The sequence below is a fragment of the Larimichthys crocea genome, chromosome VIII, assembly GCF_000972845.2.
Source record: "Larimichthys crocea isolate SSNF chromosome VIII, L_crocea_2.0, whole genome shotgun sequence".
Lineage (NCBI taxonomy): Eukaryota > Metazoa > Chordata > Actinopteri > Sciaenidae > Larimichthys > Larimichthys crocea.
In genome coordinates, this window is record NC_040018.1 from 6,737,638 (window position 1) to 6,764,829 (window position 27,192).

At 43.2% G+C, this 27,192-nt stretch overlaps 1 protein-coding gene across 4 annotated transcripts in view; it reads right to left on the bottom strand.

Moving 5' to 3' along the window:
• Positions 1 to 504: 504 nt before the first annotated feature.
• crtc3 (CREB regulated transcription coactivator 3) overlaps positions 505 to 27,192 on the bottom strand; it is a 33,540-nt gene continuing 6,852 nt past the window's right edge. Inside the window, exons 3-15 of one of the 4 annotated variants that reach the window (XM_019257125.2) lie at positions 24,973 to 25,101; positions 21,624 to 21,685; positions 16,026 to 16,088; positions 12,483 to 12,586; positions 8,489 to 8,539; positions 8,321 to 8,406; positions 6,983 to 7,032; positions 5,986 to 6,206; positions 4,278 to 4,513; positions 3,587 to 3,811; positions 3,289 to 3,372; positions 2,125 to 2,338; positions 505 to 1,288 (exon numbers count right to left, since the gene is read on the bottom strand). In XM_019257125.2, coding sequence (XP_019112670.1) covers positions 1,083 to 1,288; positions 2,125 to 2,338; positions 3,289 to 3,372; positions 3,587 to 3,811; positions 4,278 to 4,513; positions 5,986 to 6,206; positions 6,983 to 7,032; positions 8,321 to 8,406; positions 8,489 to 8,539; positions 12,483 to 12,586; positions 16,026 to 16,088; positions 21,624 to 21,685; positions 24,973 to 25,101 — 1,731 coding nt within the window. In that variant the 3' untranslated portion in view covers positions 505 to 1,082. The remainder of the gene's footprint in view (positions 1,289 to 2,124; positions 2,339 to 3,288; positions 3,373 to 3,586; positions 3,812 to 4,277; positions 4,514 to 5,985; positions 6,207 to 6,982; positions 7,033 to 8,320; positions 8,407 to 8,488; positions 8,540 to 12,482; positions 12,587 to 16,025; positions 16,089 to 21,623; positions 21,686 to 24,972; positions 25,102 to 27,192) is intronic. The other 3 variants (XM_019257126.2, XM_019257127.2, XM_019257128.2) reach the window with 3 other exon arrangements.

Below are 27,192 nucleotides of genomic sequence, written 5' to 3' on the forward strand. Positions count from 1 at the left end.
GATCTGAGAGCTGAGACTTTCTTTAGCGCTCCATTTTCCTTCCCTCACACATCTTTAAGCAACCTGGAGGTCAGGACCCCTTTCATGAGGTTGTAAAGATGGCTGAACAGGATGAGAAAGCAGATAAGTTTTTCCTGCGAATATTTTACCTCTAATAATTTTTAAAAACAACAAACAGTAAATCAAGTCACAAGTACGGTGGGAGGGAAGGAGGGTGGGAACGACACATGCAGACACACAACACAGAGCCTGCTCCACCCACCCTGCGCGTTGCCAATGCCTAGGTGCATCATGGCGGCTGGCAAGTTTCCGGTGCTGCTGCCCCCCGCGAGGTTCGGGTACCCTCCATTGTCTTCAGGATCCAGCGGGGTGGAGACTCCTCTGCCATCGTCTTCTTCTTCTTCCCGGTGGTCCGTGACTTTGAACTTGTTGAAACTTTATTTGTTTTTTCTTCATTTCAAATCGATAGCTTAACAAGGTTCCTTTATTACAGTGCAGATTTGGTTTTTTTTTTTTTTTTTTTTTGCTGCTCTTCACTTAGCACATGGCGATGGGAGGGGGGGTTGCTATGTTGCGTAACCATGGCGACAGGGTTGCCAAGGCTCCGGGGAGGTGTGAGCTGCTTTGGTGAAGAGAAAGAAAGAAGTGGCTTCCTCGCTGCATCGTCTCTCACATGTTCGAGTTTGTTGGGTTTCTTTTTTTTTTTGGTTGGAGGGTTGGGGGAGAGGAAGCGGTCTAGAGGGAGGTGCACACTCTCACAGCTAAAGACCTGCTCCTGCTCCCAGTGCTGATTTCTAAAAAACCTGAAAACTGTGTCGATCCACCTCGTTTAGAACAACGTCTGAGCGACACGAGCTTTGCATGAAGCAGGCGTAAACAATGTTTGTTCACGGGTCTCCTCCTTTAAAAAAAAGTGTGTGTTCACGTCTTTCACATTTAACGAATCTTAGTGGCAGTGGACGCATGCACAGTGGCCCTATAGAGATCATTTGCATGCATATTCAGATCTGTACACTCTATACACTGCAAATCCACGTGTGGTTTCTCTTTCCCATCGAAGCTCCACGTGACGCTCTTTGCGCTCAGAGTCTGTCGCTGCGGAACGTGTCCTCCACCGATGGGTCCGGCAGCACCATGTCGGGATCGCTGAGCATGCTTAGGCCGTCCAGGCTGAGGGGCTCGATGCGCAGCTCGTCCTCCAACGGGAAGCCTCCTTCCGAGTCGAAACATTCGGGCACTGTGGAGAGAGCGCTGCTGATGTCCTTTGACAGGCTCGGGTTGGAGTCATCTGAGGGAGAGAGTGAGAGAGAAACAGATGATGGTGGGTGAACGTTTCCTCCTGTCCTCTCACTGCCCTCATCGTTAGTCCTGACAGCTCTTTCTTTAAATAAATCTGACATGCTCTCTCCCTTTAAACTGGAGTTTCTGTTCAGCTAAGACAAATATCAGCAGCCCGAGGTGGCACAGAGACAAGTTCGATTTCCACCTGTGAGAAATGTCGACTGAAAACAGACGCTCATCCTGATTCGAGCCTCAGGAAAGAATCATAACGTGCTGCTAATATTTGCACCCCGTGAAGTGCGAACGATGAAAATTGAAGGAGGGATTATTATTTCTCTAGAGACAATTAACACTTCAGCACATTTAACGCCTTTAGTGATGCATATGTAGAATCACACCAATATGTTTGGACGCTGTAGCGGTCTCGTTATCTTCAGTCTCTTCATCATAATCAAACTAAAATAGTATTTAATGATCTTTACAATAAAGCTGCATTAACTGGTTGAATCTAATCGCTGCATGTAATGGGAATGGAGTGACTCACAGTAATGAATCCAGAGTTATTACAAACTCTGCAGCTTTATGGCAGCCAGCTGTTTTCATTAAAACGAACTGATACATGCGCTGTACTCACAGGAACAAACAGATATGTCAGTGCCGTGAGTCTGTCGAGATTGTTCAGAAATTTTCTGCGTCTTAGAGGCTAAAAATAAAAACTAATGCAGCTTTAAATAAGAAACTGGGAGATAAATATATCATCGAAAGTTTTACGTTGAGTTCATCTGTCTCTCTTGCACCTACAGCGGCCTATAACAGACACCAAAACCAACCAGTCAGACTCACCGGTGAGTATGATGTTGGGCAGTCCGCCGCTGCAGTTAGAGTACAGCATGTTGGACCTCATGTGCATCGGGTCCTGCAGGTTGCCGTGGCTGCCGCCCAGCCCTGCGAGCGCGGCCTGGGAGTAGTAGAGTAACGGTGAGGAAGAGGAAGGGTCGTAGCAGGAACCCCCCGCTGTGGAGCTCATGGCGTTTTCCAACAGAGAGAACTGGTCCAGCTAGCCGGCAGATGGCGGAGAGGAAGAAATGGCAAGCGGAAGAAAATGCAAAGAGTTGATGAGACAAATTGTTGTTGCTGTTGTGTTGACCCCGACAGACTGAATCTACATCTTCATATGTTTGAAATGACCGTACTTCCCTTGTTTGATTACAGAGGACTCTGAAAGTCTGTCGTAACATAACAGGTTTACACCGGTTTACAAAACTCTTCTTGCATATTCGCCTCGCTCTTTAAGTCAGTTATTGCAGCACAATGCACCGTCTCTTCCTCACATCAGTTTAAAGGCTCCTACATCCAACACATCCTTTGGTCTGTTGTCATTCCTGTCTGCTGCTGCTAATGATACGAATTTGTTACAAAAAAACACTAAAACTGGAAACACTTAAGGGTTTTTAAGGAGGCATTTCTCAAGTTTTTAATGATATTTTGTCAAACACTTCAGTTCTTCTTCTTCGCTTCTATCCTCGTCTCCTATCCTCTAAAAATGTCTTCTGGCACCGTCATGCAAACTGTTCTTGACGTTGTAACATCTACAGCACACAGAAACCCTCATTAACGCGACAGCTGATGATATATGACGCATTCTGAGATCTCTGTGGTCTGACAAAAAAACAAATTTCTTGTTTTAGGTTTTCAAAAGATTTGAATTCATCCTGCTGACAAACTGACCCTGCAGCACAAAACGTTGCTTCGTTCGCAGTCGAGCGACGAACTGAAGCCACAGACGTTTTTCCTTAAAAACTGTCAAAACTCCTCGTAATGTTCTGGCTGAAGGTATCTCGTTATTAGAACTATTAGAACTGTCTCCATCACTGTCAGAGTTTAAATTTCCAGAAACCTTTCTTGGGCGCATTGCTGTTGACAAACTTTACTTGTTAACACATATTACTCGCGTGCTGTAGACACACACTACTCTGTGCTTAAACGTGTGTGTGCTGTTGTCTCTACCTGATAGGGGAGGGTCTTGCTCTGGTGATTGGAGAACTGTGGCTCCATGAAGGGGTCGTTGAAGAGCGTCGCCATGTTGTTGTGCTGTGAGGGAAGATTTTGGGAAGAAAGTAAAAAAAACTGCAGAATATTTTTACTCAGCTAGAAAAACAAGCTGCACGGTAAACGGAAGTGCTCAACTTGAGTTGCATTAATAATCTGAATCTAATGTCCAGTCTCTAATTTCTGCCCTGCAGCGAGACGCAAGTAAACACATCATCAATTCACAGGCACTGATTGTGTGTGTGTGTGTGCTCACTTGGCCTGTGGTGAAATCCATTTGGATGTTCTGAAGGGGGGAAATAGGCTGCTGCTGTTGATGTTGATGTTGATGTTGTGGAGGCTGTTGCTGTTGCTGCTGGTGTTGCTGCTGGTGTTGCTGTTGACGTTGTCGGCTCTGGTCCACTGCATGCTGGGATTGTTGGTATAGCGGATAGGGTGGGGGCGGCTCCCTTGGCATGTTGCTGGTATCCAAAGCAACTCCCTAGCACAGGACAGAGGAAGCCAGCAGGAGTCACCAAAGACTGACGACATGTTGAATCGAGAGTTGTGACTTGAGGTTTATTTATTCTGATTGTTGTGTCATTACTCAGCTACGCTCTCCCCGTCGGAGGCGGGGTGAAAACAATTGCAGCAGTGTGTTTTTGCAATGGTGCGCATTTTTACTTGGAGGTCAGACGATTTTATATCGTTACACATTTCCGGTTGTTGCAAATGTTTTTTAGTTTCAGCTCTAGTTTGAGTATTTTTGACAGCAGAGGTTCTTAGTTTACAAACCACAGTGACACTGGAGAGGCCGAATCAACGAGTTTAAGCAAGGATTTATGTTTGTTGATCAGGATGCAAGAACTGCTCATGCTTTTCGTGATTTTCAGTTTTATAGATGCATACATTTTATTGTTATTCCAGTACGCTGCAAAATAAACAGCCTCTTTGTCATCGGTGTGTACCTGTGTGATGGGAGACAGCGAGGGGGACATGGTGGGGGACAGCTGCTTGGCCAGACCCCGGCGCTGCTCGCTGCCAGGAGACAGGGTGAGGGGGCTGATGGGAGCTGGCCGTCGCCGGGGGGAGTTGTTGGACAGACGCAGGGACGAGTTGATGGAAGGATTGCTGAGCGATGACTGCAGCTGGCAGTTGTTGAGGGACGCCTGGATCGAGGGATTGCTCAGAGATGAGGAGAGACCTGTGGGGACGGTAAAGACATGAGCAGATCTATGAGAATGTACATCAGGGTAAAACTAATAGGGCAGCTGTGAATCCAGAGCAGATATGAGCCGTTAGAAACCAAGCTGAACATGTGGAAGTTATGATGTAGCATGTACTTGATTTTCCAGCGTGCTCTCCAGATCCCGACCCAAAACACTAGACTTTATTGTGTGACTGGGGAGGAAGAGAAAGATGGAGGGCAGAGGGAAGGAAAATGAGAAGACAGAGGGGAAAAGAAAAGAGCTGATTGTAGTGTGCCAAAACAGGGTCAAAGTTCCTCTGTCACTTTGGAGCTTAGCCAAGCCGAACTGTGTCTGACATGAGAGACCAACCATGCATACATTCACAGAGAGGAAAGAGTGCTGCCTGATCTGATCGCACCCACCGCTGCTCCCACTCAAGAGTTCACGGTGAGGAAGTCGGAGACAGAAAGATCATTCAATGAGAGTTATCCGTTATGTACGGTTGGCTGGCAGAGGGAGAAATCTGGAACCTGCTCAAAACACTGCAGCTCTGGTTCCCGGTTTAAAATCGGAGGCTGGAAGAGACACTAGAATCCCAGCAGATGATGAGTCACGACCACTGACAAACACAGATTCTTCAGTGTCGACAGTCAGAAGGAGCACATGTCGAATGACTAGTCAAATCAGATAATGCCTGAAAACCCAAAATCCTGCAAGAAGTCAAGTTCTCATCAGACAAGCATCATAAAATGTCCTAATAATTTCCAGTATGTTCTAAAAAACCCACATAAAATAATAAAAAAAAATCTTAATTTGGATAAAATAATGGATTGTTTATTTCCATTGTGAGGTGTTATTAATTAAATTTTTCCAACCAAACTACCGTCATTCCCCGAAATTTGTACGTGTATTAATCTGTATAATTATGTAGGTGTGAAATTGAGTGTGAATGGTTGTTTGTCTCTGCGTGCCCTGTGATAACCTGGTGACTTGTCCAGGGTGTACATGCCCCACCGTGACCCTAAAGAGGAGAAGCAGCTACAGATAATGGATGGATGATAGATAAACTTGATAATTTCGACTTCGAATGAGAAGAAAACACAGCAAACAATAAGAAGACTGTCAACACAAACCTGTACCGAACAGACACGGTCCAATTTGGTCTGATCAGTTCTGGTATTAGGACTTAAAATTAAGACTGAGATCTGAGAGCTGAGTAGATGATCTGAAATATCAAGACTTCTTTAGCTCCATTTTCCTTCACCTCACACATCTTAAGCCAACCTGGAGGTCAGGACCCCTTCAGTGAGGTTGTAAAGATGGCTGACAGGATGAGAAAGCAGATAAGTTTTTCCTGCGAATATTTTACCTCTAATAATTTTTCAAAACAACAAACAAGTAAATCAAGTCACAAGTACGGTGGGAGGGTAAGGAGGGTGGGAACGACACATGCAGACACACAAACACAGAGCTCTGCTCCACCCACCCTGCGAGTTGCCAATGCCTAGGTGCATCATGGCGGCTGGCAGGTTTCCGGTGCTGCTGCCCCCGCTGAGGTTCGGGTACCCTCCGTTGTCTTCAGGATCCAGCGGGGTGGAGAGTGGTGATGGGAAGTGCAGGTTGCTGAGGTCAGGCAGGGAGCCGCCGGTATTTAACAAGCCCTGGTAGTGGGACAGACCGAGGTTCTGCTCTGGAGACGGGAAAATGCTGCAGCAAAGGTACGTAAAAAAGCAACAAAACACTGACGTTACAATGTATTTCTGTACAGAGTCAAAGGCAGGGGTCATTAAATGTGTTGCCACAATGTTTCTCTGACTCTCATCCACTTGTTGTGGTCTCTCTTTTCCACCCACTCTCCATTTCCTCTATTATTTCTCTAATTTCCATCTCTGCTCATATGCTGCATCAACAACAGCAACAGTGACTCATTGTTGTCTGTCCCGAATACACACAAACTGGCACAATGCAAAACAACGGACAAATGGTGTCTCCACAAACAAACAGTGTGCGCTTATCTCTTGGCGCACAGGTCAGTGCAGTGTTCTGTCTTGTTTATGAATCGTCAATAATTTACTTCTACATTAAGCAAGAGGTGAATCTCTGAAGGCTCTTTGGAAGATCTGTAACATGGCAATGGAAAACTGTAAAGCTAATGAAGTGCTGGTAAAAATGGAACCATATGTTTACGTCTGAGTCATGACAGGACACCAGAGGTCGTTCGGGAAGACAATAGTCTCAGCAAACTGTTGCTAAACAATGCCCCGTGAAATCTGATAGTAATAACTCTGTTCCTCTTATTTCAAAAGGGTTCGACGTGTGAAGAGGAAGACAGACATCCTGTTTGACGAGGTGAGAATGCGCGGCATGTCATTTCTAGGATTCCATTGTTCTGTTGACCGGCTCACAAACGGCTACCGCTGCCTGTGAACGTCACGTTATCAGATGATCCGAGTAAAACATGCGCTGCTGCACTTCAGACTTACTTGATTCCAGGCACTTCACATGATTTAGGCCTCGATGCCAGAGACTGGACCTGAAACAGAAGCACAAAAATTAACATCACTTGTCTCGATCAGATAACACCACTCCAGCAGCCCACTACGACTCGATGCACGTGTACGGCAGCGGAAAGACGGAGAGTGTATCGTCATGTCACGGACTATGCTTGATCTGTCAGATTATCGTATCTGCGCTGACACTGAATCCCCTAAAATCCATTGCAAAGTGGAAAGTTCCACATTGATAAAATTATTTGTCTTTCCAGCGTTGCCTGAGCAAAAAATAAAAATAAATAAATTACTGTCCGGATCAAAGAGATATTGATTGTCAGGAACAATAATGAGCACTAGGCATAAAAATTTGTGGTTTCATCTGATGTGGTGTTCAATAGCAGAAGACGATTGCTGCTGCGTTTAGGTCCAGACAGAAAGATGTCATGACTGTTTTTTGTCTTTTCTCGTTGAGTTTGACATCCGTGTTTTTTTTTCCCCATTATACTTTGGATGCTGTAGCTGTAGACATTCCTGATCTCTGATCTCTGAAATGTGTCTGAGGCTCATTCTGCCTGATCACCTGGCTGGTGCAGTGTGTACTGGCATGTCTCTAACTTGGCAAGGGAGTTGGACTCAAACAAAATCACAGGAGAATCCCTCTTGCCAGGCTTTAAAGCCATTTGTGTCCTGAACGACAGTGGTTTTGTTCCAGTCAGTGTTCTATGAGAAACTACCGACATCAATTAAGTTTCTTCAGTGAACGAACTTAAGGTGATCTTCTCCTGCCAGACACGGCTGCATCAGACCTGATGTTGTTGACCTGATTGGTTAAAATTGATCTATAACAGACAGGTGCTTCTTCACCTGCCAAATGCTGACAGTTTCCAGCGACATCTCTGTAACAAACCATCTGGTGCAGTCAGGTTACAGAAAGAAAGACAAACATGTCAGATTGTTTTCTCGCCTAGGCTTACGTTTGATTTTTTTCCATGATGGTTTAGATGTTGCGGTTGTTGACATTCCTGATCCCACAAACTCATTTGGCCGATCAACTATTTACAGGAAAGACCGGTTCGACGTGTAGTCTTGGCACGTTTCTGACGAGTCAGGAATTTAAGGTGTTGCAATCAACCAAATCTGACACAGCAACTGCTCTGGAAAGACGTAAATGTTGCATGCATGATGTCGTCATTACTTTGGAGTGTTTATTGTTAACATGGCAACAAAACACCCAGATGTGAGGGCACGTGATAATCTGCTTTGATATGGAGGTACCACACGGCAAACAACGCGGAAAGCATCGGTGTATGAAGTGAGCAGTGGTCTCACCTTCTTGGCCTCCCACAGCTGCTTGGGAAGGGGCTTACTGACACCTATTAGACTCTCCTCGTTTGGCAGAGAGGGGAAGGAGAAGACTGTAGAGAAGAAGAAGGTATGCTTTAATGAAACATCTTAACATAATCATCTCTTGATTATGAAAAGGAAAGTGCAACTCACCATTTCCAGAGCCGTCCACCTCTGCTTCATTTACACTAGCTGCATGCCAACCTCCGCGTGAAACAAAGGAGGAGAGGGATGATGGAAGGAGAAATAAAGAAAGACATAAAAACAAAAGTGGAGGAACATTAGAGGATATTCAATATTAACCAGCTGTTTGAATTATCCCAGCAGGTCTGGCACAATAATCAGTCCCTGTGACAGGATAAAGGGCCCTTCGGAGTACAGACTGCAATTACGCTGTTTCATAAACACAACAGCTGGGCATCTGGCATCATGTTATTAGTCACAAAGATGAGAAGGAGGAAGAAGAAGTTCATGGTGGTGGTGGTGGGGGGGGGGTGTTCATAGACTGATGAGGGATAAAGAGAGAGCCATTGTTTTTCTCATGCCAACAAAGAGCCTCTTTGTCTTCGTCCTCACTGGAGACCCGATGCCAAATACACATGCCTTTGTCTTCCCCGCCTTTTAACTGTTCTCTATTCCGTGTCTGACTCTTGTGTTTAGCAACAACACTTACACTGCAATTCGTGACTTATTAGGAAAATATCCTTTGTTTCTCTCGTGATGGCTCCTCCAAGCCTTGCGTCGCTCTGACTTAAACCGGGCTTCTCTTGCATTAGCCTTTGAACCGCTGCCCAACCCATTCCTTCTTCTCCTTCTCCTTCTCCATGCTCTAAGTCTCTCTAAGGCCCATTCATTTCGAGAAGGCCCGCTCGAAACAGATGGGGACAATGAGGCGATACAACAGTCTGGCATTGGTTACATTTCCCCCTCAGAGGTGTCTCGTCGTCGTTGCTTGCAGAGGCGCAACTAGGACGGAAACAGGACAACTAGGATGGAAAATGGCTCGTGTCCCTGGCTAGATTCACTGAGTAGAAATGTGTATTTCTCTGCGTTGCAAACAATCAGGATCCAGAAAAAAAAACATCACTGTCTGTTGCTGAAGAATGGCAGTAATCAGAGCCCTTCCAGCTGCAGAGGTAACATTAGATTTCGTATGACTGATGCTGCTTCTTTTCCACTGACAGCATTTGGCAGAGCAGAGGAGTTCAAGCTGCAGTCTTTTTCGGCGTGATCCCTTTTTTAAGTGTTTCCACCTCGGCGGTGTGACTCATAACTGTAATTCCTAGTTAGATGCTTCTTTAATCAGCCAGGGCTCAACACCACTCAAAACCCGCTGGAACCTTTGGAGGTGTCAACGAGGCCCTGGGGGCTTTACAGCCCTCTGTGCTCCTGCGATGTGGAGCAGTGAAGTGACGAGGCTGCGCTGCTCCTTCTCTAACAGTTTGGTGTCTGAGGATATGGAGCCTGTACAGCCATGTGTAGTATGTGCTGGTGGACTATATACAGCAGGCTGTATATACAGAGGGATCCTTTACAGGCAGCTCAGTTCACCTTTGGGGAAATATAATCATCTCCTTGCATATACAGTTTAACTTTAATGATCGGAGTGCAGGTCTGCACAAGTGTAGAGCTCAATTAATTATAACTTCTTAAACTGAAATATTTAAAATGTTTTCTTTGTCTTCTGTGATATTCAAGAGGATATCTTTGGAGTTTGGACAAAACAAGACGTTTTAAAATGTCACCACGGGCGTTGGGGACTGCTAATCGGTAGATTACACACTAATGAAAATAAGCATTACACAAAAGTCTCATGGGATACGGGTATAACAAACAAGAGTAAGATCATAAACATGAAATACCTGATATCAGCTATTTTTGTAAGCGACACACACAGACCGACCCGTCCAACTGGGTCTAAGGTGAGCTATCTAAAGCACAACGCGCTGTAATTCATGCATCTACACCGGGTTTGATTCTGTTTGTATGTGAAACTCAAACTTGGCGAAGATCTTAAGGCAATATCCTGTTTAAAACTTGTTGGCTAAACACAGTGAGTAGTAATGCACCGCAGGGGCACTTCTCTCATCCACTCGACACTTCATCAGCACTGAGATCAGACAAACACGGTCGGAAAACACGCTGGACGCTTGGATGGAAACAGCGGAGATGTGAGGGAATGGACGGAGAGGGAGGAAGACGAATTATGTCACTTAACAGTCAGAACTTTGTCTTTGGACCAATTACAGTTCTACAAAAAGGTATAAACAGAACATTTTAAAAGCAACAATGGCCTGGTGGTGATTTGTGTGACTGAGCCCAGAGTGGCTTACGAGACTGAAAAGCAGCTGGCTGGCTGGCTGGACTGTGGTCTCTGTTAATAAATGACCAGAGGAACAGAAACACAAACACCATAAACTAGCATGATTACTATGCCATGGGCTCCAGTCTAAGAGCAGGCTGCATGTGGCTGAGAGGATATCTGGTTTAAAAACACACGTCGGTCTCTGTGCTGCGCTGATCCAGGTGATGTCTTGATGCACAAGTGGATCTTAATGAGTTTTTCTAGGTGGTTTCCTGGTGCGCATGTCAACATGTGAATATTCCACCTGCTCTTCATCGGTTAATAGATCCTGTCAGCTCGGCTCCTCGTGGTCATTCACACTCAGTCACATCCGGTCAGCAACACATGCAAGAGCAAGTTAGTCCTGGTTGATCTGCACTTCCCCCAAATTTAAAAGAAATGTAAAGATCTTATTTTATTTAGGAAAGATTGTCATAGTTTACCAGATCATTTGTAGTCCGTGTAGTGTTGACCGGAGTGGGTTTTGGTTGCAAGAGTCAGTGTGGAGAGCTGAACGCACTGGCTGAACTCTCTGAACCCATCGGCTATTATCTGGCAACAATTAGCTCCCTTATTTGCATTTACATGCAGAGATCTGCTAGAGATTAGTAGAATGTGTTTTTCTCGTCGTTCTCGTGTAACAAATTGCTAATCGGGCTGTTATCCAAATATCTACTGACTACACCAGAAGCCCAGAACCATTAATCCCCAGAGACTAAATCACGGTGAGATGATAGAAGATAGAGATAACATAAAAAGCTAAAATACAAACACTAAACATCAGTGCAGCAAGATCTTTTTTCATACTGAAAGTTTGGAGGTTGCAGCTCTGTCGACAGGCGGTGATAAAAAAGGAACGACGTGAGTCCTGTGTTTTATTTCCTGAGCTGAGATTTCACTCCATCATTGGCCGAGTCCATCGCTGGCTGATTTTTTTGTTGTTTTGATAATTTAATAGTCTGCTTATGAAGAATGATTGAGAGCCGGTGCTGAGCAGCACAGTACAGACACTGAGCCAAAGAACGACTGAGAGGAAAAACAGCTGTAGAGCCTGAATATTTTCACATCTAACTCAGTGGATTAAAGGTTTATATCAACCAAACCAGAGCTGGTGATCGGCGAAACAGTGGAAAGACTAACCTAAGACTTTCCACTGCGGTGATTTCTGCAGCATACAGTACTGGCAACATTTTTTGTGTTTGCAAATGAACTGTAATCAGGTTTCATCTTGGTAAAACGTTTAATTTCTGTACCTCCTCAATCACCTGCAAACTATCTCCTCCTGGGTCTGTCGGCGTTTCGTTTTAAAGAGTGAGTGCCTCTGTTATCTGGTGAAGTTCAGCCAATAACAATATGGTGGTTACAGTGCTCAGCAAGTCACCAGATAACAGGTAACTCATTAAACTGAAACACCAGTGAGCCACAGGAGGCCTGGGGCCACAGCTACAGAGACTTGGGATAATCGTGGGATGGATGGGGTGTTTGAGCTCTGACAATGTAAGATTTGTAGACAGCCTTACCGAGACCATTTCCTGGAGTAATATCATGTTGTGAAGGGATTTATACTACTAGGGATATATACCTTTTTAAAGAGAAAATACTCAGAACTGGTTTAAAAGTCATTGCAAGAGATTTTTAAATTGTGTAGCTGTAGTAGAGAAGAACATCTAACCTAACGTGCCTCCATAAGCTGGTGACAACAGAATGGACAACACATTTACACACAAATAAAGAAGATGAGCATCTTGGATTGTGATTGTGTGATTGTGTGTGTGTGTGTGTGTGTGTGTGTGTTACTCTCACCATTACGCTGTGGGGGACCTCGACCCATCTGCTGATTCATGCCAAAGGGGTCCTGAGGGTTTGGGTTCATAGCGCTCGTATGCAGAGCAGAGTCCGAGTTGGTTCTGTGTAGGAGGAGGAGGAAGAGGTGGAAAAAGAAAATTATGCAAAGTGTTCCAGCACCTTGGACAGAGGCAGAGAGCATTTCTCAGGGCCGTGAGGTCAGTGAGTCATTTCGCTTCCTGCTCTGCCTCCACACAAGCTGCATTCATCTGAAAGCTCACACTGACCTTACTCATAAACATCCTCACAGCGCTCGACTAAAAATGTTCACCGGTCCATGATGGAAACACGTTTTGTTTCGGCGATGAAAGATCACCTTAAAGCACATTATAGAAATGAGCGTTTCTGCTTCTCTGCACACAAACGGTTAATTTCCCCCAAATGCCATTGGTCACAATAAAATGGCGCTCTAAAATGTGCAGCTTCACCTTGAAAATGACTTTTATGAAGCGCAGAACTTTGGCTATGTCACATCGGGAACAGTCATTTCCAGTCTCATTGGCTTAGCCTCATATTCCAACAAAGGCATCGAGAACTTGCCAAGGCACACCTGTGTCAGGGTCATGCTGTTTAATCAGCATTTTGATACGCCACACGCCTGTCAGGTGGATGGATTATTTTGGCAAAAGAGAAGTGCACGATGACATGGATTCTAACAAATCTGTGGACATAATTCGAGAGGTATAAACCTTTTGTGTGCACAGAAGTTGCGTTTGTGTTTTTGTTGAGTGTATATTGATACACGGAAATACATGAAATTGATACCTCTGCGCCTCTGAAGAAATATCTTTCACACAGTTTAGGAATATTATCTTCCGATTTCTTTGACAGGGCTGGTATAGTTTTTCAGGATAGATTTTCAGTTCACAGTAACAAGAGATTGATTTGAAATCCGCCTCTTCTTTGTTGTATTATTTACCACACTCACATGTTTGACTTTTCACTTGTACCAGGCTCTTATAAACACATGCATGAGCCAACCCACACAAACCCCTGAGTCCTATATTACTCCAGCTACGAGCTTTCTCTAGTGCTATCCATTAAGCCTCAGTGGCTTCTCTCATTTGTTTTTTCTTTTGGGGGTTTATGGTGGACAGAATTGGCCTAAATATAGTTTGGTTGTCTGGGCAGATGTAAAAGGTAACTGATGGATTTATGTCAGGTAAAAAGTAAATGTATATTTAGAGTAAATTAAAAAAAAATTAATAAAAAAAAAGAAACAGCACCAGCCAGATTGTCTGAACAGTTTGCATGTTTTGTTTTGTTTTTTAGATTAAATGAAATATAAATGGAATAATATAATGAAATAAATTCACCATGTTATATTAAACAGCAAGGTCGAAATATGGTCACTATTTCATTACCCTGGAGCAGCTATTTTGAGTTTTATCATGTATTTAATATACACACGTTGATAACTTTAAGTTTTTATAGCTTAAACAGGTCATCTTTAAAGTCTGTGTAAAGCTAGTTCTGAGATTTCTTTCAAAACACATTAAATATGTTGGAAAATAGCTGAAAACACGTGAAAAAGAAATGTGGAGTTAAGAGGTTCAAAACAGTTTTTCACCAGTTTTCAGTCTCAGGATTTTTGTGGGCGGTCCTTAAAGAATGGCTCGATGACACGCTGAGGCCACCTTGAGCAGAGAGATAGAGATGAATTCATCTCAGTGTTTCAAAGTTAGTCGTGTCATTTTCTGAACTCATCTGACACATTTCAGTCGCTTCAAACTGGCTTCAGCACATTCAGAGGACACGCCCCTACAGTCCTGGAGCTGAGAATTCATTTTAACTGATTTTGACACCTAATTTCATAAACTTGTCGATATTTTCAATCTTTCAAATTTGTCTGGGTGGTTAATAACTGTGTCTTGAGTTTGTCACTTAACACTGACAAACTAAAGACACATTTATTCTTTATACTTTACACAGACTTTTGAGAATACTGACATTTAGGAAATGTGAGAATTTTGTGAGTCTTTAAGAGTCAATCTCATTTTTATCTTTGTGTTCCACTTAGCTTAACAAGTGGTTGAGATATCAAGCATTATAAATGTTCAGTATCAAAAACACAGAGTTGCAGTCTTGTTTACTTTTTCTTTATTTAGTCTAGATTTCATGAAAGGGATGGGCATGAGAACTTTAATACTCATTTGGGCATTAGTATTTATTCAACATATACGTACTCGCAGGAAAACCTGCTGATAGAGTTCAACACTTTCAGTCACACATCACTCATCTAACGTTACAGGCAGAATGGCAAGTAGACAAAATGAATGTGCAGTGCAAGCTGTGTGACATGAATCTTGTTTTTCGTAAAACAAACAGATCGAAGAGTGGAGAAGATGTGTGAGGAAATTTGCTGAAACTGAGTGTCGATCTGCAAAGTGTCGAACAAAACAAAAGTAACTGTTTAGCTACGCCTACCGGTCATGGTGGCTTTCTTTTCTTCATGTTGATTAATTTAAGACCCTATTTTTATTGGTTTTTATAAATGGAAATTACTTAAAATGCCCATCCCTAGTTTTTATATACCTGCTTGTATTTAGGCCATCAGTAGGAATAATAGAAAAAGGGATTATATTCTTTAATGTAAGGTATTAAAATGATATAGAAATTTATGCTTGCACTCTGTATGTGTATTTAAAATATATTTTAAAACTTGTTTGACACGCCGTTAGCTCTTGCACTGAAGCCTTTACTTTCCAGCTGGGCACAGAGACAGCACAGCGATTCAGAAGTCCTGTTGTCCTTACAGTGAAGCTACCGGCTGCGTCACTTTGTAAACTCAGCTGACTCTTGGATGTACTGTTGCCTACCAGCATCTGGTTTTATGCAAATGGTTTTTATCCAAGTCTTGGTAAGATAGCAAATAATCCCAAAATACTTCAACAACAAAAAAGAAACTTCTCAGATTTCCTTCACAATAAGTACAGCTGCTATTTTAAATGTTTCAGAACAAAGCGAGTTTGAGGATGTAATCACAACCTGTCTGTGTCTCTACAGTCTACAGCCCATGTGAAAACTTCTCACAGAGAGATCAAAAACAATACAAATACAATACAAGGATGCAAAAAAAAAAAGGCTGAAAGGAAGGAGCCTCGATGTTAGACTGCGAAGGAGCCGTGAGTCCTAAAGCTGGGTTAGTAAGAGAGAGAAACTACTGATTAATGTTTCAGAAATTCCATACTGGAAAGATGAGTGGAAAACTACAAGAGAAAAAAAAATAATAAATCAACCGTGACAGTCGTTAGCTGAGATTTTGTAGCCCTCTATCTCAGTGCTTCAAAGGAAGAAAAGAAGGGATTATTGAGATGTTACAAATCAGGCAGAGATTTACGAAAAGGATAGAAACCAGGACGTAGTCAGGAGAGATTGCAAGAAGACAAAGGACAGAATTGTTGGCCTCTGTGTGAGCGATGGATAAAGCGGCAAAGATAGATTGATGGGAAAAAAGAGAGAGAGTGGGGAGGGGAGAGGAGAGAGGGGGTCAAGGGTCACCTGTTGAGTTGTGATATTAATCTAAACCCAGGCCGTTTTTCCTCAGTCCATGGCTGCTGTTCCCTTCAAACAGAGATAGAGGAAAAGAATGACAGACAAATTTACTGGGTGAAAGAAGAGACCCCAGGCTCCTGGTTGTAGAAGAAGAGAAAAAATATTGGTAAAAAAAATAAAATACGATGAGTGTGTTGGCTCACGTGTGGAAGGAAGAAAGACCCTGGAAAACACTCAGATACAGCACAATACCGTATTGGAAAATGGGAAGACGGGCTAAAATAAAAGCTGAGTGAAGACAGATGAGACGGAAAAACTGAAGACAAACAAAAGACAGGAGTGCTAACGAGAAGAACGACTGTGAGCCAGGTTTATAAACCTGCAGCTGAGAGCAGTTACAAGCTGTTCCTTCCATATCGAGAGAGAGAGAGAGAGAGAGAGAGAGAGAGAGAGAGAGAGAGAGAGAGAAAGAGAGAGAGAGAGAGAGAGACGACGTAAATGGATGTGAAGGGTCATTGTCGAAGCCTGAGTGGGAACGGTGACTAAGTGGATTTTTCTAAAGCATTCAGCAAAAAGGGGTCTCGACTCTTCCTTAGGCTGAAAGTACATGAAGAGCAACCACTGCTGTTTTTTTTTTTTCTAAACTGGTACAACTTCTAAAAATACAAGTGACACATAATTTTCTTGTTTTTTCAGCTTGAGTTTAAGAATTAAAATGGTCATCTCTTTGTCTGAAAACTTTTGTGGCACACAGGTTTAGAGATTTAGTTTACTTATGAAACTTTATTTCATAGTTGTGGCTAGCATTTCTTTTGGTTAGGATAACGCTGTAGTCAAAACAATCGCTGGGAACACAGTGACATCTCTAGAATGAAGTCAAACAGGTCAAAAAACGACATGAGGTCAGTTCATTAGACAGGTTGTAAAGAAAACAAACAAACGAACTCCATGAGGAAGAAAAACCAGATGATAAAATGGTATTTTATTTACAGTAACAACATATTATGTTCGGTTTATGACCCGATAACTGTTTAAAAAAGTTACATAGGTCAGGAAGCCATCCATGGCAGTCAGTGCCTGACTACGTGTGCATCACGTAGATAAAATATCAGTTCTGCAGGTGGGTGTGTGCACATGACGAGTGCGACTGACAGTTTAATGGCATCACTCCCGTCAGATTGTCAATGCCTCCCTACCTCTACCTGCCTGCTCGTCTCTCAACGAAAATGGATAACGAGGCGTGTCAATGGCCTCATGTTTGAAAAGACTTTTACTGTGCAATGGTCGCCCTAAATACAAGGAGGTACAGCAACACCAGAACATAAAACACTAACATTGGCAGGAGGGAGGCCTTGTATTATACTTGATGTATTATATTTAATGCTGTTTTTGACACTGCGTCACTAAATGTGTAAGATCTTAAAGCTTGGCCACGTTTCAATTTATGAGGTAAACATATGTAAACGTTGTCCTAGCTCAGGTTTCAGACTGCCCTGAACGTTTCTCCTACTTTACATGGGGAGTGGACGTAAGATCATCGCAGAGATCTTTAATTGGTCATCCTATCCAGGCACAGCACGGCTGGGCACACCCATGAATACAGGAACTTCAGGACTCAGAACTACTCTTTAAGTTCACAGAGAAATAACTTTATTGGTTCTAAGGGAATGTTACACTTCAGGTCTTCTTTTTTTGTGATTCAACTCTCTGCGATTTTACAGGTGGACACATAGACTACAGTTTGTAGCTGCTCAAGTAACTAACCACTAATGTGAACAACAGGTAAAGCCATTTGTCCATCATGAAGCTCTACAGAATCTCTGTAAGTTGAAGCGGTTATTGCATCTCAGGCTCAGCCACTTTAATCAGCCAAAACTGTGCAGTGTTAAAGATAAAACACAAACATCCAGACGGATGGTCAACTCAGCCTAATATTACTCCAGGATGGTTGTGTATATCCGGCTTTTAACATCTGATGACCACTGCTTTTGATCAACAACCTGGAGAGTCTGATTTTTGAAGATTTTTAAGGGCACAGAGTTCACGATGTGGTGAGAAACTATTGGTATTTATAGGCAGAAACCCTTTTTAAATAGGATTGCAGCAAACAGACCACCTAGATGGAGGATAAAACCCCTCTAGAATAACCACAACACATCTCCCATCGAGGACATTTTAAGATCTCTGCACTGGAAAGCCTTTTTCCTACAGAGCAATCTACTGGGAGCTTGTTCTGAGATTTCATCCCGAGAGAGGCTGGTACAGGAATAGCAGACCAAAGATGGGTGCATGGAGGGGAAGGAGGGCGTGGGACTGGATCAAGGCTCTGACCCTGAAACAGATGGTCTCCGACGGGACGCATGCAGGGCTGTGCTCAGGTCTGATGCCTGACGACGGCAGGAACCAATAAATAAATAAAAATCCTCTTCCAAGAACACCAGCGTGCAGTAACATCGTCACGCTACATTTCTGAACAAGCACTATGCTTTGAGTAAGACAAATTGTGAATACAACAATACAAAGAAGCTTCACCAAATCCAGATAGATGATAAAATCTACTGGCCAGATTGCTGGTCAAGGAGCGGTTAAAGGCTATGTGAACAGCTCTGTTCCCCTGCATTTCTGTCATGCCGGACAATCCCTTAGCACTGGCCCACCGCCTCCAAGTCTTGATCTAAAAAAGAGGCCAGGAAGCTTGGCATGAGTCATCTCAATACAAACACGCAGCATTAAAAATATAACGCAGCTACACCCGAAACAACATCAGCTCAATAACGACTGAGAACAAGGGACCAGAGAGAGTTGTGCTGATCACTGTTGTGGTAGTTAAAGCGCTGAAACAGTTAAAGAGCTGTGTGGCTCTTCTCCAGAGCTGACTGACGGTAATGCAGTGCAGATGTGGTTGGCGTTGTAAACACTTACCGCCCCACTCTCCCCTGAGACGGACAAGCAGGGAATCTGTCTCTCACTGCAACAACACAAGAGCATCAGACCATTACCATGGATGATATCAAGCTGAGGCACTGATCTGTACTGATCTGTGCAAAATGGTTTCATTTGATTTTTTATTAAGAGCACATTAACAACAATCACTCGTAAAGGAGAAACCAAAAGGGAATTTTCTTCAATGGGATTTCCAAACAATCGACTGGCGGAAGAGCCACCCTAATCTGGATAGACTTCAGTCCAGACTCTGATTTCCCATTTCCCCACCAACAATGTGTTTTTTAAAACACAACACTGATTGTGCAAAAAACACACACAAGCGTATGTACTCATGTGCATGTACAGGACAAGGACACTTGCGAAATATCGCTGTTGAAATGACATTAGTCATGAGAGAATTTGTGAAATTACCAGGTTGCAATGGAAACATCTGTCTCGAGTATAAAGCTCTGATAAGCGATGCAATTTTGCTTCTGGATGCAAGATGTTCATAAAACGTTACATGACAACTCACAAGTTGTGCAAGCGACTGAAAATTACATATTTACATCGTAGAGATCCGGGAATGGAAATTATGCAGCTGTCAAACTTCGAAAAGTGAATTGCGACATATTTTGTATGCCAAAATTGCAAGAGAATATGCACCGACATCCTGTTTTTGAATGATGATGCTGCTGCCTTGGTGTGATATGATGATGCATCAGTCCAATCCTTCAGGGGAAATCTTCGAATATTAGCACAAGGTGTTAGAAATGTAAAAATTCTTGCCTCATCTGTTCTGTGTTGTATCCTCCTACCTCTATGTAACATTCATCTCCGTCTTCTTGTTTCATTCTGCTCTTTCACAAGCTCTGTGAAACCCAAGTCTAACTCAACCACGAGTCGTAAAAATCTAATTTACTTGTGACATCCTGCCAGATCCAGATAGGCAAAGTTTCAGGAGCGTTTACAAGCCAGCGTTTGCATAGCAGGAGCAAGGTGAGTTACTTGAAATGAGAACCTGGGAGCAGCGATGTTTGCATCGGCTGGACCTTCAGAAGTTGGACACCTCTAACTCAACTATACGTAATCGACACTAGAAAGCAACCCAGAAGACTAAAATGTGTGGTTTGGTAAGTGGACATGAAGGAAAATAGGTTTGAGCACTCTCCAAGCTTTCTGACTCAGCCAGTAGAATGAGTGCAAACTTCAACATCTCTGCCCGTGACAGAGAATGGGCCAAAATTCAGTGCGGAAGGGGTTTATCCCTGTTACACACTGTGACAACAATCTGCTGCAGGTTGGAGCAGGCGGCTTGGCTTGGCCTGCAGAGACTTGAAAGAGCTGATGCCAATCACACACGCAGGACTATCGGTGGAGAGATGAGCACAAGTAGAACAAAAGTAGAAATAAATGTTACGCCACCTCGCATTGGTTACGTGAAAGTACTTTTTAGTTATATAACCTGGCAGGGAGATTGTAACTTAACAGCTTGAGCATGAATGGCTATCAATGGAAAATAACAGTCAGAAACTGCTGTGGTCTATCACTTTACAGCAACACAAATATGAATGATAGGTCTGCTAAACAAGCCTGCATATGTCTTCATGACAGAAATGTAATTATTTAATTAAATGAAAATGGCTGTTTTTTTTAATACTCTAACTGAAGTTCAGATGACATGATGCTCAAAGTTTCATTGAGAAACAGTCTGTGCCGCGGAAATTAAATGTGAGAGCCTGTGTTCGGTGCTTTTGTGCCACATGGCTCTCCCACCAACACACCCACTCTGAGAGCAGCACTGACGTCTGGTTGCTCCTTGAGGACGTTTGTCAGCCAACCTGTTTTGTGCTGTCAACAATGACAAGAGGGCGTGGGCCTTATTCAATTCTACAGTACAAGCTGTTATAGTACGCTCAACACGGAGCCTGGCGAACGTCTGCGTCGGCTCTGTGCAAGAAGAAGACGAGGCAGGGTGATTGGCAGCTGGCCAAGCCGGCATACAAACCACAAGTGTGGAGACAGAGCAAGAGCGAAAGAGAGTGAGTGGGGAGGAGGGGGAGGAGGAGCTTGGCTCAGCTTTTTTATCACAGGGCCATAATTCACTCCCTTGTAAACACTGAGGAAAAGCTGTCGACCAGAGCACTGGCTGCTTGACGTGGGCATAACCAGAGCTGGAAAAAAAAGGGATGTTGTAAGCTTATGTCAAGGCCAGCGAGTGTGTGTGGCATTGTTTTTTCCAGCAGGTACTGCTGTTGAGTTTGTGCCAAGTTGGGAGATTCTGCGCCACAGGGCAGCGGTGCTGTGACAACATAAAAAAAGAAAAACACAGTAGGACTGCTGTTGGGCATGACCTTTAAAGCAAAAGGCTACCTGTCAAACACCTTTAGGTAGATGCAGCCCTCCCAGGGCTGACGCAGCATCGTGAAACGTGAAATATTTGTGCAGAAACAAAGACGCCGAACATCTCTGCTCTGAACATCCACTGACACATTTCAGATTTGTGTTTGATCGTGGCGGATGGTGCCTGGATGCAGAAAGACAATACTAGTAGGTAGAGAGTGGCTCGATACAGGAAACAGACTGGCAAGAGGAAACAGTTCCTGTTGTACAATAATCTAGTTAGAGGAAGAAGAGAAGACAATAAGCATTCTGTCACAGCGACAGATGTGTACTCACCTTCTCCAGTTGTTGTCCAGAGGTGGGGACAGGTACACAGCTCCATAGGGAGAGCTCTCTATGTAGATTTAGTCAAGGACATTATTGGAACAACACACAAAAGTTTTACGTATGAGCAATAATACAGCACATTTCTGACTTGAACTCCAAAGTATAATAGTTCACCGTGACTTTGTGCATTAAAAATTTAAATATGGAAGATTTCTATGGCAATGCATGCCACACAATCTCAATGGATAGCAGTCTAACATGTTCAAAAAGAAAAGAAGGCATTCATATTGCACACACATCCTCATCAAAGTCCTGTTTCTTTGAAAGACAAGTGTGAACAATAGAGCTGCCTTTTTCAAATACTTAATGAAACAATGACACCATTATTTGATTTACTACTCAATGCAGAGGGAGTTCCTGGCATTGTCAGCGAGAGGGCAGGACTTCAGAAGGGTGGTGTTTCGTCTTGCCGACACTCACTCTTGTGGTGTTTGTAAGTCGAGCTGCTCTGCTGTAGAAACAGTCTCCCGTCTGGGTTAGTTGATTAGAGAGGGGGTGACCGATCACAAAAAAACAAATTAAAGCAGAGATTTGGTGCCACACAAGGCCGACCAATGCTCCACACAGCATCTGTTTAGGCCTTGGACAAATTATTATCAGCAGACAGACAGATTTACAGAGAGCTGGAGCCCTGCAATCACTCATCACCCCCAACACAAAACACGGGATAAGCCCCTTCAAATATACACAATACAACAAAGTGGAAAGGACACTATTGTGGTTTCCTTAGACACAGACGAGGGACGGGAACAACCCTGTCAAACTGGTTATTTCACTGCTTCCTGAGCTCTTCACACCATTCAACGTACAACGCTGGGGTCAACCCCAAACTGTAGGTGGCACGCTTACATTGCAATTCAAGTATGAGGACACACTACTACACAAGCAACGACTGTAAAGTTGGGATATGATTTTTTTTTAAAAAGACGCCCTTTGCTTCTTTAACCAATCAGAGCCACAAACCACCTTCCCATTTTTCTTAAAAATCTGGCATTATGCTTGGATAAGCCAGAGCCACAAACCGCACTGCACACTGCACTGCTCTCTGTCATCATCACCATCATTTAAACCACTCTCCAGACAAGATGACGGTCTCATTTGGAGCTGCCAGGCTCAATTGATTCTCAGTGGACACTCTATTTTTGAGTTTAGATATCAATAGAAAACATAACTTTTTCTATAACTTGAGCTTTTGAATTTTAAAAGTCTGATGACAAGAAGCAAAACAAGGATTTTGCCTCCATACAACAGTGAAAAATCTGTAAAATCAAACAATAAAACAAGACAATGAGACTGAACAGGTATTTGGTGCAAGAAACCCCAAAACATATTGACGTCCAATTGATCCTCAGCCATATTGATTAGGATTAAGCTTTATACAGTATATTTCTGCACGTATTATTTTACTACCTACTCTCTGACCTCCACTGTAACACACAAGGCTGCTCAAACTGGACAGGATTAAAGCCTGACTTAACACATTAAATACACTAGAGACAGTTCTGTATGTTTTGGCTGCAACAACACCAACAATCTCTTTCACCAGTGACCTTTACACCATTTTGACCACACTGCCTCTACGTATACGGGACACATGCACGGACAGCATGCACGTGTGGAGACAAATGGGCCGACTGTTTCTCTTTTCTTTTTTGATACTCGCGAGTGCAGATGACTTTTATAGGAGTGCCTCCACCAGGGCTGTATACATTATAGTGTGCTCTAAATTACGACACATATAAACAAGATAATTGAAGACAAACCGCAGAGCTTGCTTATATTGTCTGAATACATCTAAATTATGCTGTTGATCAGCCAGAAACCCTTTAAAAGAGCCTCTCAAACGTTTGTTGCTTTACTGGTTCAACTAAATTTAAACTTCTCTCTCAATTTGGCTCCTTGTACATGTACAGAAAACGCATGACTCTACACAAACACGCAAGTTTCTTCAACAATGTCTGACTTGTGCAAAGCTATTTTCGTCGACTGCACTGCACACGTCCTAATGACCATTTCATTATGCATCTGTTCTGATTGTTCTCCACAGAAATATACGCTGGCATGACATCACTTGCTGGGACGCAGGACAAAGCTATCGCACAACATAGTGACAGGTCAGTGAATCATCCCGAGGCAGGAAATAAACAGATCTACTTACTAAAACACGATGAAGCGGGGGCGGCGTATCAACTGGTGTTTCATGTAAATGCGACATGTTTGGTGCAAATCCAAAGCAGGAAATCAACGTCCTGTAGCTCTTTACTACAAACTATCCCATGAATTAACTATATGTTATTTACAAAGAACATGTTTTCCTTACAAAACATACAATATTAATAACATTATGATGCAAGAGAGGAGACACCACACTGTAGTTTGCAAGACATGCGCCTTGCTTTTGTGGGATCATGTTTAGAGTTACAATTAAGGACTGTACACAGAGGTTTTATTCACGTTGGGAAGAAGTCATGTGGATCTTCCTGCGTTTCAAATTGAATACGTTTGATTCTCAAGGTGCTTTTATTAACTTGTTCTTAAGTGTAGCCCAAATGCAAAGATACATTTGGAAGCAGAGCTTTCATTTTGGCCGGTATTTCCAAAATAAAAGATATTTAAGCCACTTGTTCACGTCTCTAATGTATGCTACATGAGATTCTGTCACATGTGACAGCTGACTGGTGACGATATTCATGGCGATTATCTGTACACTGTGAATGGGAGCAGCTTACGTAATGAAATCTGGCTCATGCAACTGAATGAATTAACTATATGACTACGAGCGGTGGAGTTTGTAATAGAAATAGATTTTTTTTTTCTGCCTTTACTCACAAGAACGCTGAGGAAGCTCTGGGGAAATCGATTTCACAGGGTGTAGCTGAAAGTTTAAGCGCACACACTCACTCCTCTATTCCTCATTCTGTCTATTCATGCCGTTACAATGGCTGGACCCTTCGGCAGCTTCCTCTTAAAAAGAAAATCACATCTGCTTACATGCTTAAGTGTAAAACACACACATGATTACACAACCTGAGTGTGCTGACAATATCCTATTGTCAAAGTTTAATGTGCATAAGTAAAGCGCACGTCACATTCCTCATTAGCATAATGACTAATTCTGCTTCTGAGGCTACAAAACAGCTGCCTACACTTGGAAGTGTCGTCATGTATGACGCCACACCACAAACGCAAACCACCATAAAAAAAAAACAACAACAATGAAAACTAACCACCCAGAAACCACGACCGATTCAGTCTTTGAAACCTCCTACTGTCAATGATTTTAGGCTTGGAAGGATATCTGCCGTCCATGCTTGTCGATGGGTCGGCGATGGGGAGAGTTGATGCGGTTGCGGTCCCTGTGGACCCTCTCGACCAATCCGTGATGGCGGGTCCCTCTGACTGAGTCCAACCCTGACGGAAATCCACCCTGAGGAGGAGACAGAGACATAACAGTTTTCTACAGGTTGGCAGAGAAGAAAAGGGTCATCTGACAATCACAAATTTTGCAGCATTGTGCTCCAATTTTGTTCATTTAGCAAACCAGTATTTTATTCATTATATTCGCCTCAAGTGAAGTCTAATGCTTCAGTATTTTATAAAGCAAAGTGACAATGTACTGAATGGTACTGAAATAATCACAGGCTATTATACAGTCATGGGCTGACTGCTACATTTCAATTTTTTTTTTTTTAGGTCATGATGGCTCTTCAAAGCACAAAAGACTGCTGATTAACACTTCAGACACAAGGGTGTAATTAAGTTGTACTCCCTGTAGTTGTAGTAATGACACACAGTCGTACATGGCGTATGCGGTCATGTATTGCGGGTTTACTTGTGAAATGCTTTCATCAAAAACGGCTGATATTTCAGCAGTCAGTCCTACGACTCGTTCCCAAAGAAAGCTGGGACGGGGGCAACAAAAGACTGAGAAGGATGAATGGGTTGAAAAGGGCGTCCAAACCTTAGTGGGTTCTCTCTTGGACTACGCTGCACCCATCCACCACGTTTCATAAAAATCAGGGTAGAATTCTTACTGAGAGACAAACCAACGGCACAGAAAGCATAACGTCCTTGGCAGAGGTAATAAAATAAGATCTCTGCACTCGAATGCCAGTGAATTTACTTGGAATCGATGCACAGCACCAGTCAGAGTAAATAAAATCACACAGAGGAAAGAAAGAGTATACTGAAGTGAAAACTAAGTTGCACTTTGAAGATGAACAAGGCTTTATTTGACAGATTTGTCGTGGAACACACACTGCCTTTCGGTAGTTTCCTTTCTTTACTGCCCCGTTCACACCACCTGCCAGAGACCAAGTGGTTCACACCCTAACTGCTGCTCATATAGTCAACAACGACGACGTCTGAATTTGAATATATGATCCACATTTGAATGTTGGTCATGTGCACGTGGAGGGCAGGTTGAGTTTTTTTTTTGGTAAGCTCAGAGCTCGCTCTGCATTAGTTTCATTTAATTAGGGCTAAAAAAAAAAGGTTATCACCGAGTGGAATCTAGAAGCCGTTTAGTTTGTGGGGTTTTGTTCCCGGTAGAGGAGGTGAATGGACTCCATAAATGAGAGTGGGGGGATTTCTCCCTGCATGTGGGGATTGATTTCGGGATCTGGCCCCAGTGTTGCAATTACTGCTCTACCTCAAAGGGCCATTCTTTTAAGTAACAAGGGTACTTTCACCTGGACCCTCTGGATCCAAGCATAGCCCCACTCCTTGGAGAGCTGACACAGATACAGGCCCAGAAGCACTGTTGGATCATACACAGCGCTGACTGGAGTGCTGAGAACGAACGCACTGATCTTTTATTCCATTTTTTTTCTCCAGTCAGCAGATAAATTATTTAACTCTCTTGGGAGTGGCTTGTTTGCACTTCTGAAGGTCCAGTACAGAGAGTTTTTGCAGTTAGAGTAGACCAGTGGCTCCTAAACTAGAGAGCCAGTTGCAACTTACAGTTGCTAGTTGTCAAAAAATAACACAACTAGGGACTAGCTCTTCTCAACTCTTGTTGTTGTTTTTAAGATATTTTTTGGCCTTTTTCAAGCTTTATTTTTGACAGAGACAGCTGAAGAGAGACAGGAATGTGGGGAGAGAGAGAGATGGGGAACGACATGAAGCAAAGGGCCGCAGGTGAGATTCAAACCCTGGGCCGCTGCTGAGTCTTCGTACATCGGGTGGATGCTCTACCAACTGAGCTAATCGACACCCGTTGTAGTTGTTTTTTGCTGGGACGGTAGCTTGTATTCGGGCTCAACAAACGCCATCAGCTCCAGCCATCTTCTCTGTTCTGGTAGCATCACAACGGCGCTTTCTAACACTGTTAACGTTAACAAATGAGGTGATAACAGGCTGTCTGTTATCTGTCTCCACTGTTTTCTCCTTGTGGTTAATCATCAAAGTGGTTGTTCTGTGAGTTGCACAGCTCGCACTGCACGTTCACTTCGCTGTTTTTTTCCCGGGAAAAACAAAACAAACTTCCAAACGTCACTTTTTTATGTTAGATGAGTGA